Source organism: Canis lupus, chromosome 9, assembly GCF_048164855.1.
Source record: "Canis lupus baileyi chromosome 9, mCanLup2.hap1, whole genome shotgun sequence".
Taxonomy (NCBI): Eukaryota; Metazoa; Chordata; class Mammalia; order Carnivora; family Canidae; genus Canis; species Canis lupus.
The window spans coordinates 61,118,594-61,131,139 of record NC_132846.1 but is presented as its reverse complement, the minus strand read 5'-3'; the positions used below and the strand labels follow the sequence as shown (position 1 = coordinate 61,131,139).

At 36.0% G+C, this 12,546-nt stretch overlaps 1 protein-coding gene across 4 annotated transcripts in view; it reads right to left on the bottom strand.

Moving 5' to 3' along the window:
* The window catches only part of SPATA7 (spermatogenesis associated 7), a 39,712-nt gene that overhangs the window by 24,956 nt on the left and 2,210 nt on the right, over positions 1-12,546 (bottom strand). Inside the window, exons 2-5 of one of the 4 annotated variants that reach the window (XM_072839615.1) lie at positions 7,288-7,362; positions 4,699-4,794; positions 2,581-2,644; positions 1,907-1,954 (exon numbers count right to left, since the gene is read on the bottom strand). Coding sequence is in view for 3 of the 4 variants with exons in the window: in XM_072839612.1 (XP_072695713.1) it covers positions 1,907-1,954; positions 4,699-4,794; positions 7,288-7,362 (219 nt within the window). In the remaining variant the exon portion in view is untranslated. The remainder of the gene's footprint in view (positions 1-1,906; positions 1,955-2,580; positions 2,645-4,698; positions 4,795-7,287; positions 7,363-12,546) is intronic. The other 3 variants (XM_072839612.1, XM_072839613.1, XM_072839614.1) reach the window with 3 other exon arrangements.

Here is a 12,546-nt window from a genome sequence, read left to right as displayed (position 1 = left end):
GATCCTGGAGCCCCAGGATCGAGTCCCACATCAGGCTCCCTGCATGGAGCCTGCTTCTCCCTCTGCCTGTGTGCCTGCTTCTCTCTCTCTCTGACTCTCATGAATAAATAAATAAAATCTTTAAAAATAAAATTAAAAAAAAAAAAAGAGAGAATCCAGCACACTATATATATATATAGTTATATATAGTTATATAGTTATATATATATATATACATATAAATAAAAACCTTCGGTAAATATAGATTTTCTGATACTATCAAGTGTATCAGTTAAGATAAATAGATATAATAAATATTAGACAACTTTTATCTGAAGAAAAGTACCAGTTATGGTAGTTTTAATGAATCACTCTATTGTATTTGCTCATTTAATTTAATAAACCAAGAGAAGTGAGAATCACAGAATCCTAGAACTTAACTTTGGCAAGCCTTTTAGTCCTTTTCAAATTTTTCTTTTTTTTTTTTTTAAAGATTTTACTTATTAATTCATGAGAGACACAGACAGAGAGAGAGGCAGAGACACAGGCAGAGGGAGAAGCAGGCTCCATGCAGGGAGCCCAATGTGGGACTCGATCAGGGGTCTCCAGGATCAGGCCCTGGGCTGAAGGCAGCGCCAAACCCCTGAGCCACCCGGGCTGCCCTATTCAAATTTTTTTTTTTTCCTATTCAAATTTCTATATGTAGGAATAATGAAATCCAGATAAGTTGAATAATTCATCCAAAGTCATGCAGCAACGTAGTGGTAAAGCCTGGGCTCAATTCTAAGTTCTCAAACTTAGAAATACAAGCTTCTTTTATTTATGGATAATTTTTAAAAGTTTGAAAATGCCTCCTCAAAAGGCAATACATCAACAATCCATTAGGTTGGCTACTATCAAAAACATAGAAAATAACAATTATTGGGGAGTATGTGGAGAACCTGGAGCTCTTGCAATGCAAAATGATGTAGCTGCTATACAAAATACTATGGTGGTTTCTCAAAAAATTACAAGTAGAATTCCTGTATGATATTGCAATTCTACTTTTGGGTATATACCCAAAAGAAGGGAATGTAAGGTCTCAGAGATATTTGTATATCCATGTCCACAGAAGAACTATTTACAATAAAAAAGGTGGAAACAACCCAAGTGTCTACTGACTTAGGATTGTAGCAACAAAAAAGCCTTAAAAAGGAAGGAGATTCTGACATGTATTACAACATGGATGAAATTCAAGCACATTATGCTAAGGGAAAAAAGCCAGTCACAAAAGGAAAACTATGGGATGATTCCACTTACATGAGGTACCAGAGTAGTAAGAATCAGAGACAGAAAACAGAATGATAGATGCAAGGTAGTATTGTTTAATAGGTATGAGTTTCAGCTTTGCAAGATGAGAAGGGTTCTAGAAATGGGCAATAATGACAGTTATACCACAACATGAACACAACTAATGCCACTGAAATGGTTAAGATGGTTAGACTTACAAATGGTTATGATGGTAAATTTTATGTTATATATAGTTTACCATTAAGGTTTATAAAAAATTTTTATTTAAATTTTAGTTAGCTAGCATACAGTGCAATACTGGTTTCAGGAGTAGAGTTCAGCAATTTATCACTTACAGACAACACCCAGTGCTCATCACAAGTGCCCTCCTTGGTCTCCATCACCCATCTAGCCATAAGTTTTTTTAAAAAATTAGTATGTCAGGACGCCTGGGTGGCTCAGAGGTTAGGCATCTGCCTTTGGCTCAGGTTGTGATTCTGGGGTCCTGGGATTGAGTCTCCACATTGGGCTCCCCACAGGGAACCTGTTTCTCCCTCTGCCTATGTCTCTGCCTGTCTCTCTCTGTGTCTCTCATGAATAAATAAATAAAACCTTTAAAAAAAAATAAATAAAAGTTAGCATGTCAAAAATTACTTACATTTGATGCTGGCACTTATGCTTAATGGAACCGAGCAGTCTACTGCAGCTGAAAGAAAAAAAATCGTTGTTTAATAATATTCTTAATATTATAAATGACAACATATATCAAATGTGGAAAGCACAAAAAGCTCCAGAATTTGCAGTTCCTTGTTCTGATTTTTATGGTACTTCTAGAGATGAAAAATATAATACCCTTGATAAAAAAATATACTGGTTGGGATTACTAGCTCATTGGATACTGTAGAAGAAGGAAGTATTAGTGAAGAAAGCACAGCAATATAAACTATTAAAAGTGAAACAGAGTAAAGAAAGATTGGAAAATAAATGCAGAGCGTCACTGACGTAACCTACCTCTATTAATGCACTTAGCATACTTGTAATTGGAGTTCCAAAACAAGTCCCCCCAAAAAGGCAAAATAAAAGGTCCTATACTATCTGCTTTCAAGACTTACTATAATGCTACAATGATTAAGAAAGTATGGTATTATAATAAAGATAGATATATAAAATCAACAGAACCGAGGAATAAGTCCAGAAATATACCCTCCAATATGGGGCAGGTGTCTTTTAAAAACTGCCAAGGCAAAGGCAATTCAACACAGAAAAGACAATCTCTTCAAAAAATGGTACTGGGAGTATCTAGATATTCATAGGCAAAAAACTGATACTTACATCACAGCTAAAAAGTCACTCAAAATGGATCACACACTTAAATGTAGGAGCTAAACTTATACTCCTAAAAGAAAACACGTAAGGAAATCTTAGTGACCTAAGATTAGGAAAAGATTTCTTAAAAAGGAGTGAAAAGTATATACTATTAAAACAACTAACTGAAAAGCTGAACCTGATTTCACATGTCACAAAATACAATTTTTCTTCAGATTTCTCAATCATTTAAAATATAAACTTCATAAAATTTGAGCTAAAATTTAAAAACTTTAGCTCTCCAAATAAGAAAACAAAAAAATTTTTAGAAGATGGTACCGAAAAACTGGTGAAAATCAAGTAAGGTCTGTAGTGAATAGTATTCTATCAATATTCATTTGCAAGTTTTAATAATTGTACTGTGGCTATATAAGATTTTAACATTAGGGAAAGCTGGGTAAAGGGTTTCTGTGATACCATACTATCATTGCAACTTTAAGTCTAAAATTATTTCACAATAAAAATTTTAAGAAGAAAATGAAAAGATAAGTCTCAGCCTGGGAGAAACTGTACCTGATACCAGATCTGTATTTAATACACAAAGAACTCTCACAATTTAATATTAAGAAATAAACAACTTATTTTTAAAAAATGGCAAAATATTTGAACAGCTATTTCACCAAAGAAGGTCTACAGATAGCAAATAAGCACAAGAAAAGTTGCTCAACATCATCAGGGAAATACAAGCTAAACTCTGATGCGTGACCACTACATCTCCACTAGAATGGCTACAGAAGGACTGCCCAAAGGAATTGCTGGTGAGAATGTGGAAGTGATAGAAATACACAATGGCACTTACTCTGGCAAACAGGCAGTTTCTTATAAAGTTAAACACATACTTACCATTTTACTCCACAATTCCAATCCTAGTGAATACATTTATCCGAGTGAAAAGAAAGCACATATTCAAAGATTATATGTGATTTTATAGCAGCTTTATCCTTAATGGCCAAAATTGAGTCAAAAATATCCAAACAACAATCCAAATATCCACCTGATGAATTAATAATCAAACTGTGGTATATTCATTGAATGGAAAACTATTTAACAATAAAAAGGAAGAACTATGGATGCATATGCCAACATGGATTAGTCCCCAGAGCATTAGCTAATTGAAAGAAGCCAGAAACAAAATGTTACACAGGGGATGACTCCATTTATACGAAATTCTAGAAAAGGCAAAACTATAGTGACAGAGAGCAGATCAGTGATTGCCAGGGATCGGGGGTAGAGACTGATTGCAAAGGACTAGGGAGATCTTTTTAGGGTGATGAGAATGTTCCATAATAGGGGTCAGCGAACTTTTTGTGCAAAGGGACAGATGGCAAATTCTTCTGGCTTTACAGAGTGATTACAGTCTCTGTCACAACTAGTCCACTCTGCCTGTTAGTGAGAAAGCCACCATAAACAGTATATCCAAGAATGAACATAATTGTGTTTATTTATGGACAATGAAATTTGAATTCTATGTGACTTTCATATGTTAGGAAATATTGATCTTTTGATTTTTTTCTGACCAACTAAAAACATACATATAAATATAATTCTTAGTTTAAGAGCTGTACAAAAACAGGTGTCAGGAGGATTTGGCCTACAAGCTATATTAGCTGATCCCTGTTATAGAATGATTGTTGTGGTGATTATACAAATGTATATATGCTCCAAAACACTTAACCGTATACTTAAAATTAGCGCATTTTATTGTAAGTTATTATCTCAATACAGCAACAAAAAAGAAAAAAAACAGTAGCTTGCATCCTCTTTGTACAACTTTAGTAGATTTGAAAGCAAAAAAGCAGATTATAAACTTTTATTAAGATCAATATCTAACCACAAAAATGTATTAGGGATAATAGAGGTAAGATGAAATAATGTAGCTATTACACAGATATCAAATATAGTGAATAAAAATGGCATTCTGAATTTTCTATGTAAAAGTTAAGAGTTAATAGCTGATATCTTACCATACCAAACACAAATCCATTTATATATAATGTGTTCATTTTTGTTACAGATTTACCCTAATGAAAAGTGAAGTTGAGGGCTTAAATTTCATATAGAAAGTTCACATTTGTACATTTTTACCTTTGGCTGAAAGGATTTTATTATAGTGAACAGCCATGTGATTCTTGACCAGGTGGAGAGTACTTAGTCTGAGAGAGGAGGAGTCAGTGCAAAAAGCTAAAAATTAAAACATATTTAATCATTATATATTTAGATCAATATAAAAGTCATCATGAGATAAACAAGATACTGATTATTAAGCTCATTTTTATAAAATGTTCTGAAAATTAACCACGGACATACTGACATATCTGTGATGCTGAGTATGGCCTAGACTTGATCTTGCACTGATAACTGACAATCTACTGACTAGTTGGGTTCAAACCTTTCTAAGACTGAGAGTTTGGGAAGAGATTCTAAAACATAATCAATCTATCAGTATTTATTTACACAACTTTTGTTTTCTTTTTTTAAAAGAGTTTATTTATTTATTCATGAGGTACAGAGAGAGAGAGAGAGAGGGAGAGGCAGAGACACAGGCAGAGGGAGAAGCAGGCTCCATGCAGGGAGCCCGATATGGGACTCTATCCCGGGTTTCCAGGATCACACCCTGGGCTGAAGGGAGCCCTAAACTGCTGAGCCACCCAGGCTGCCCTACAAAACTGTTTCTTATTGAAAGGTCTCAATTTCATAACTAAAAATGTTTAGCCACTTTCCTGATTATAAAATGTTAGCACTGTTAATAGTTAAATGAATCAAACAAAATTGAAACTCTAAAATACCATGCAAAGATTCTTTTCTGAGAGGCAACTTCTAATTTTACACCTGAAAACATGATCAGTTTACCTACCACACTCTTCTTGAAGTATTACGACTATCTTAAAGTCACACAGAATTCATGACATTTGGGGATCCCTGGGTGGCTCAGTGGTTTGGCGCCTGCTTTTGGCCCAGGGCGCGATCCTGGGGTCCTGGGATTGAGTCCCGAGTCAGACTCCTGGCATGGAGCCTGCTTCTCCCTCTGCCTGTGTCTCTGCCTCTCTTTCTCTCTATCATAAATGAATAAAACCTTAAAAAAAAAAAAAAAAAAGAAATTCATGACATTAAACTTCTCAATCTCATCTAAACTGTTTAAATCTTAGAAATAAGTAAGTTCTTATAGAAGTATAAATGTATAAAATATAAATAAATATAGGCATAACTTTTAAACATTAAAAACTGTTTTTGAGAATACGTACATATAGTTAAAGAAAATCAACAGCTAAAATGGCATTATAAATATTAAAAAAATAGGGACGCCTGGGTGGCTCAGCAGTTGGGTGTCTGCCTTCGGCTCAGGATGTGATCCCAGAGTTCCGGAATCGAGTCCCTCATTAGGCTCCCTGCATGGAGCCTGCTTCTCCCTCTGCCTCTGTCTCTGCCTCCCTCTGTGTCTCTCATGAATAAATAAATTAATTAAAAAAAAGGATAAAAAAAAAATGAATTTCCTGCCATGACCTCTAGTCTCCCCTCCCAGAAGTATACTCTGCTACTATTTTTATGCAACCTTCTAGGGAAATTCTATGCATAATACAAGCATACATAATAATGATAAGCTTGATACTATTACTATTGAAATTTATTGAACAGGTACCATACATTCATTGTTCCAAGCTCTTCACAGGTAAACAATCATTTAGTCATTATCATCACCACTTAAGAGAAATGGAAACTAAGGCAGAGAGATGTCAATAAGGTCTTCAAGGTGCCACAGCTGATAAAGGACGCAGTTTAGATGTGAACCCAGGCAGCCTCCTACTTAGAACCACTAAACCTATAAGAGCTCTGTACATATATTCTTAAAAAAAATGTGAGTAAACTACTTAGTGTTCTTTATCTGGCTTTTCTAATGTACATATATTTTACATCTGGTTTTAAATTTGTAGTTAGAAATAATTTTTCAACATTTATGATTCCCATCTCTGTGTATATATACTTTATTATAAGAACTAAGTTAACTGAAAATGTGATCCTTCTTTCACTTTTAGAGGAACCAGTATCAAAGATTTTTCATGTTAATAAGGAAAAAGACTTTCAATTATTTTGCCTAAAAAACCCAGTTTAATTTTTTTTCAGAATTTAAATTTTGAATCCATAATTATAAAAATATATTTTATGTTCATAATAAAAATTTAAAGGCTTTAAAATGTGAAAACACAGAAAATACAGATTTCTTTTTCATAGAATCTAGAAATCCACTTGGAAAAGTAAAACCATAGGTGTTTACTCCTGATACAAAATGCGTTTTTCAAGTGCTTTTTCTCTGCACAGATTTTCCTTTCCAGTGCCGGTGTCTTTAATAACCTCTTCTAATAACCTTGGTAACCATTTTATTGAGGAAGGCGTGCTGGACGCCAGGGGAGGTAGGCCAGCAGGGTAGAGTGGGGCTGGGGCTGCAGCAGGGGCAGGAGGAGGGGGCCAGGTCCACATCCTGGGCACAACAATAGTTTAAAAGGATACCTTCCTAAATTCTCTCATCTGAAGAACTCTGATAATATTTAATTATAATTAACAATATGAAGTTCAATATTGATTAAATGAAGTAATTTTTCATCATGTTCTATAATTCACAAATAAAGGAAATAGTCAATCTTTTAACACAATCTTCTACCACTTAAATACCTCACTTACCATTACTTTTGGTGCTCAAGTGTCCTTTAAACAGGCATGGTGTACCATATCTGGGAAGGACAGAGGTTGCTCTGACTTTTAACAAAAGAATATGAATTAGGATAAATGAAACACAACTTGTACAAAAACAATACCAAACATTTAAAAATAATAAAAATATCTTTGATTTTAACTATCAGAATTGTTTAAAATTCTATTCAATCATGTTACTAATCAGCAAGGATACATTAGACAGACAAAAATTCTACTGCCATAGAAGATAAAAGGCTTTCTCTTTTAAGAAAATATATTGTTTTCAGAATAGTTGTACCTTGAGACTTTAGTTTCACTGGATAAAATGATAAATATCTCAATCATGTTATTTGATATATATATATATTAATTTTATTCTCTACACCAATGACCTACCAGATTTTTTAACGATTTGGATATAGTAAAACTGAGATTTTGAGTTAATACATATTAACTATTTCAGTTACTCATAGGTAAGTCTGTTCTTAAAAAAAATTTTAAGTAATCCTCTCAAGAAGCAGGTTAGTAAATTAGAAATTATATAATGCTACTATGTATAACATATATAAAATAAATATATAAAAATTAAGTTCAGAATCAGAACTTAACTTTAAAAGATGTCTTAGTTTTGCTCTTTGTCTCCAACCTAGTTTTGCTTTTGTTTGGATCCTCACTATCTCCTCTAAAGTCAGTTTGTCACCTTTCAGACCAGATGGACTATCAGAAAATTATATACCTCACCACAAAATTAATTTATCTCTCCTAAAAATGGACTGTGTTTTTAGGGGTAACCTTCAAGATAAGAAGGCTGAGTTACAGAGTTTAATGGAATTTAACAAGCCAAATGTCTATAGTGTATCCCCAAGACATGTTTTAAGAGGGTAAAATGGTCAGTCTGCTATCAGGTGGGCTGCTATAAGCTAAAAAGGTGTGGAAGGGACACAAAGTCTGGAAGAAATATGGATGATTGAAAATAGAAAGAGAGGTATCAAGATAGAACTAAAATCCAGGACCAGAGAACAAGCCTGCTAGAACAGACTGAAATAAAAAAAAAAAACTTGAGATCTGATTATCTGAGAACATCCTTCTCTACCACAGACCACAGAGCAGGAAGTAAAAAAAAGAAACAAAAAAAACCCCCAAATCTTATTATTTAGGGCAAGAGAAGTCAAGGTGATACCATTTGAGTTGGTAATCATATCATGAAAGTAGCATAGTTTGTTTCTACCAGGAAAGAAGGGGATCTAAGACCTAAACACACACACACACACACACACACACACACACAAATAAATAACCAATAAAACTTCTCAAGCAAACTGTTTTTCTAAGGGAAAACAAAGTGTTTCACATTTTGCCTGTCCAGAATCCAATGTCCCTTCATCTCGAAATAGGACCTTACCTTGTTTGCACTTGGGGAACTTCCCTCACTTTTAGCTCAAGTAGTTCAAGTAGAGTTTATCCCACTGCTCAGAGGTGGGCATATAATCCAAATCTGACTGGTTCTGTTCAGTGAATCAGGAATGACTATGTGATCTAAGTCCAGCCAATGATATACAATCCTGGGACTTTTACTGGAACAATTAGGAAAGAGATATTCAGGGGCACCTGGGTGGCTCAGATGGTTAACTGTCTGCCTTTGCTCAGGTTGTCATCTCCAGGTCTTGGAATCAAGCTCCATGTCTGATCCTAGCTCACAGAGAGTCTGCTTTCTCCCTCTCTCTCTGCCTCTCCCCTGTGTATAATACTCTTTCTCTCTGTGTCTCTCTGTCTCAAATGAATAAAATCTTAAAAAAAAAAAAAAAAAGAGGAAAGAGAAAACTCTTTCTACTGGGTTGGAGCCCAGTGTAATACAGAAATAAGTCTGGCACTCCTGGTGGCTGTCTTGTACCATATAGGGGAACCTGTCTGAGAATGAAGCCTACACAGAAAAAAATGGAAGACAGAAAGATTCCTGATAATATCATTTGAGTCCCTGGATCTAACCATGTTTGACATTACTAGATGTTACTTTATAAGAGCTAAAAATTCTCTAAACCAGCTTGAAAAAGCTAATTTATTTAATACTAACTGTGCCAGGTATTATTCTAAACACTTGGTAGTTATAAATTCATTTAATCCTTACAACAAGCCTATGAAATAGGTATTATCATTATGCCCACTTTAAAACAAATGAAGTGGGACATCTGGGTTGCTCAGCAGTTGAGTGTCTGCTTTCGGCTCAGGGGATGATCCCGGAGTCCCAGGATTGAGTCTCACTCACATCGGGCTCCTTGCAAGGAGCCTGCTTCTCTCTCTGCCTGTGTTTCTGCCTCTCTGTGTTTCTCATGAATAAATAAAAAAAACACGGGCAGCCTGGGTGCCTCAACGGTTTAGCGCCGCCTTTGGCCCAGGGCCTGATCCTGGAGACCCGGGATTGAGTCCAAGTCGGGCTCCTTGCATGGAGCCTGCTTCTCCCTCTGCCTGTGTCTCTGCCTTTCTCTCGGTCTCTCATGAGTAAATAAATAAAATTAAAAAAAAAAAATTTTTTTTTAAAATAAAACAGATGAAGCACAAAGAGGTAAAGCATGTTATTTGCCCAAGGCTACACAACAATTATGTGTAATGGATTCAGATTCTGGATCTAAATCCAGGGGAACTTGATGAATGTTGTGGGTTCTGATTGTTCTACTGACCAGCCATTCCTCTGTCTTTCTTACTTTCTCAGACCTCCCTATTCCCTGCTAAACAGCAATATTGAAATTAGGCCAATTAATAATCCTACAATGACCTCTAAGTATTCAAGTGAAAGGAATAGTTGCATGCATCTTACTTTCAATCAAGTTAGAAATGATTAAGCTTAAGTGAGGAAGGCATGTTGAAAAAGCTAATATGCCAAATCTGAGCCCCCTTTGAGTCAAACACTTAGCCAAGTTATAAATGCAACGGAAAGGTGCTTGTAGGAAATTTAAATTGCTGCTCCAGGAAACATAAATTATAAGAAAGTGAAATAGCCTTATTGCTAACATGTAGAAAGTTTAAGTCGTCTATCATTTAAAAGATTAAACTAACTACAACATTCCCTTAAACTAAAGCCTATTCCACAAGCACAAACACAAAAACAAAACCCCAAAGCCTAATCCAGAGCAAGCCCCCAATTCTTTTTATTTCTTTGAAGGCTGAGAGAGGTAAGGAAGTTGCAGAAGAAAAGTCTGAAGCTAGCAGGGGTTGGTTCATGAAGTTTAAGGAAAAGAAGCTACCTCTATAACATAAAAGTATAAGGTGGGGCAAGTTATTCAGAAGATGTAGTGAAGATAATTAATAAAGGTGGCTACACTAAACAGATTTTCAATGTAGGTGAAACAGCTTTACATTGGAAGATGCCATCTGGGACTTTTTACAGCCTGAGCGAGAAGTCAATGCCTGGATTTAGTGCTTCAAAGGACAGGCTGACTCTTTTGTTAGGGGCTAATGCAGCTGGTGATTTTAAGTGGGAGTCAATGCTCATTTACTATTTTGAAAATCCTAGGGCCCTTAAGTATTACGCCAAATCTACTGTGCTAGTGCACTATAAATGGAACAATGCCTACATGATGGCAAATCTGTTTACAACACAGCTAATGAATAGTTTAGGTTTTTGTTTTTGGGATTTTTTTTTTCCCCTTTGGCATCCCTGGGTGGGCCTGATGGATATTTTAGGCTCACTGTTGAGGCCTACTGCTCAGAAAAAAATTCCTTTCAAAACATTACTGCTCACTGACAATGTACCTGGTCACCTAAGAGCTCTGACAGAGATGTACAATGAGATTAATGTTTTCTTTTTTTTTTTTAATTTTTATTTATTTATGATAGTCACACAGAGAGAGAGAGAGAGGCAGAGACATAGGCAGAAGGAGAAGCAGGCTCCATGCACTGGGAGCCCGACGTGGGATTCGATCCCGGTTCTCCAGGATAGCGCCCCGGGCCAAAGGCAGGCGCTAAACTGCTGCGCCACCCAGGGATCCCGAGATTAATGTTTTCATGCCTGCTTACACAATATCCATTCTGCAGCCCATGGATCAAGGAGTACTTTCAACTTTCAAGTCTTATTATTTAAGAAATATATTTCAAAAGGCTATAGGTGCCATTCCACTGATGATCTGGGCAAAATAAATTGAAAAACCTTCTGGAAAGGATTCACCATTCTAGATACCATTAAGAATATTTGTGATTAAAAAAATATTTGTGATTTATAGGAAGAAGTCAAAATATCACTAATATGAATTTAGAACAAACTGATTCCAACCCTCATGGATGACTGAGGGGTTCAAGACTTCAGTGGAGGAAGTACCTGCAGATAGGCAGAAATAACAAAAGAACTAGAATTAGAAGTAGAACCTGAAGATGTGACTAAATTGCTGCAATCTCACAATAAGACGGATGAGGAGTTGCTTTATTATTTATTTTATTATTTTATTTTATTTATTTTATTTTATTATTTATTCATGAGAGAGACAGAAAGAGAGAGAAAGAGGCAGAGACACAGGCAGAGGGAGAAGCAGGCTCCATGCAGGGAGCCTGACATGGGACTCGATCCTGGGTCTCCAGGATCACGTCCTGGGCTGAAGGTGTGATCCACCCAGGATCACTGAGCCACCCAGGCTGCCAGAGGAGCTGCTTCTTAAAGACAAGCAAAGAAAGTGGTTTGAGATGGAATCTATTCCTGGCAAAGACGCTGTGAAGATTGAAATGACAACAAAGGATTTAGAATACTATATAAACTAAGCTGATAGAACTGACTCTAGTTTTGAAAGAAGCTCTACTGTATCTATCTATGTAAGCTATCAAACAGAATCACATTCTACAGAGGAATCATCTATGAAAAGAAGAACAATCAATGCAGCAAACTTCAATGTTGTCTTTTCTTTCTTTTTTTTTTAAAGATTTCATTTTTATCTTTTAAAAGATTTTATTTATTTATTCATGAGAGACAGAGAGAGGGGTGGGGGCAGAGACACAGGCAGAGGGAGAAGCTGGTTCCATGTAGGGAGCCCAACGTGAGACTTGATCCAGGGTCTCCAGGATCACGCCCTGGGCCAAAGGCGGCGCTAAATCACTGAGCCACCTGGGCTGCCCTAAGATTTCATTTTTAAAAAGTAATCTCTACACCCAGTGTGGGGCTCAAACTCAGGACCCCAAGATCAAGAATTACATGTTCCATTGACTAGAGCATGCCAGGCACCCCCAATGTTGTTTAAGAATTTGCCAGTCACCCCAACGAGGTGACCA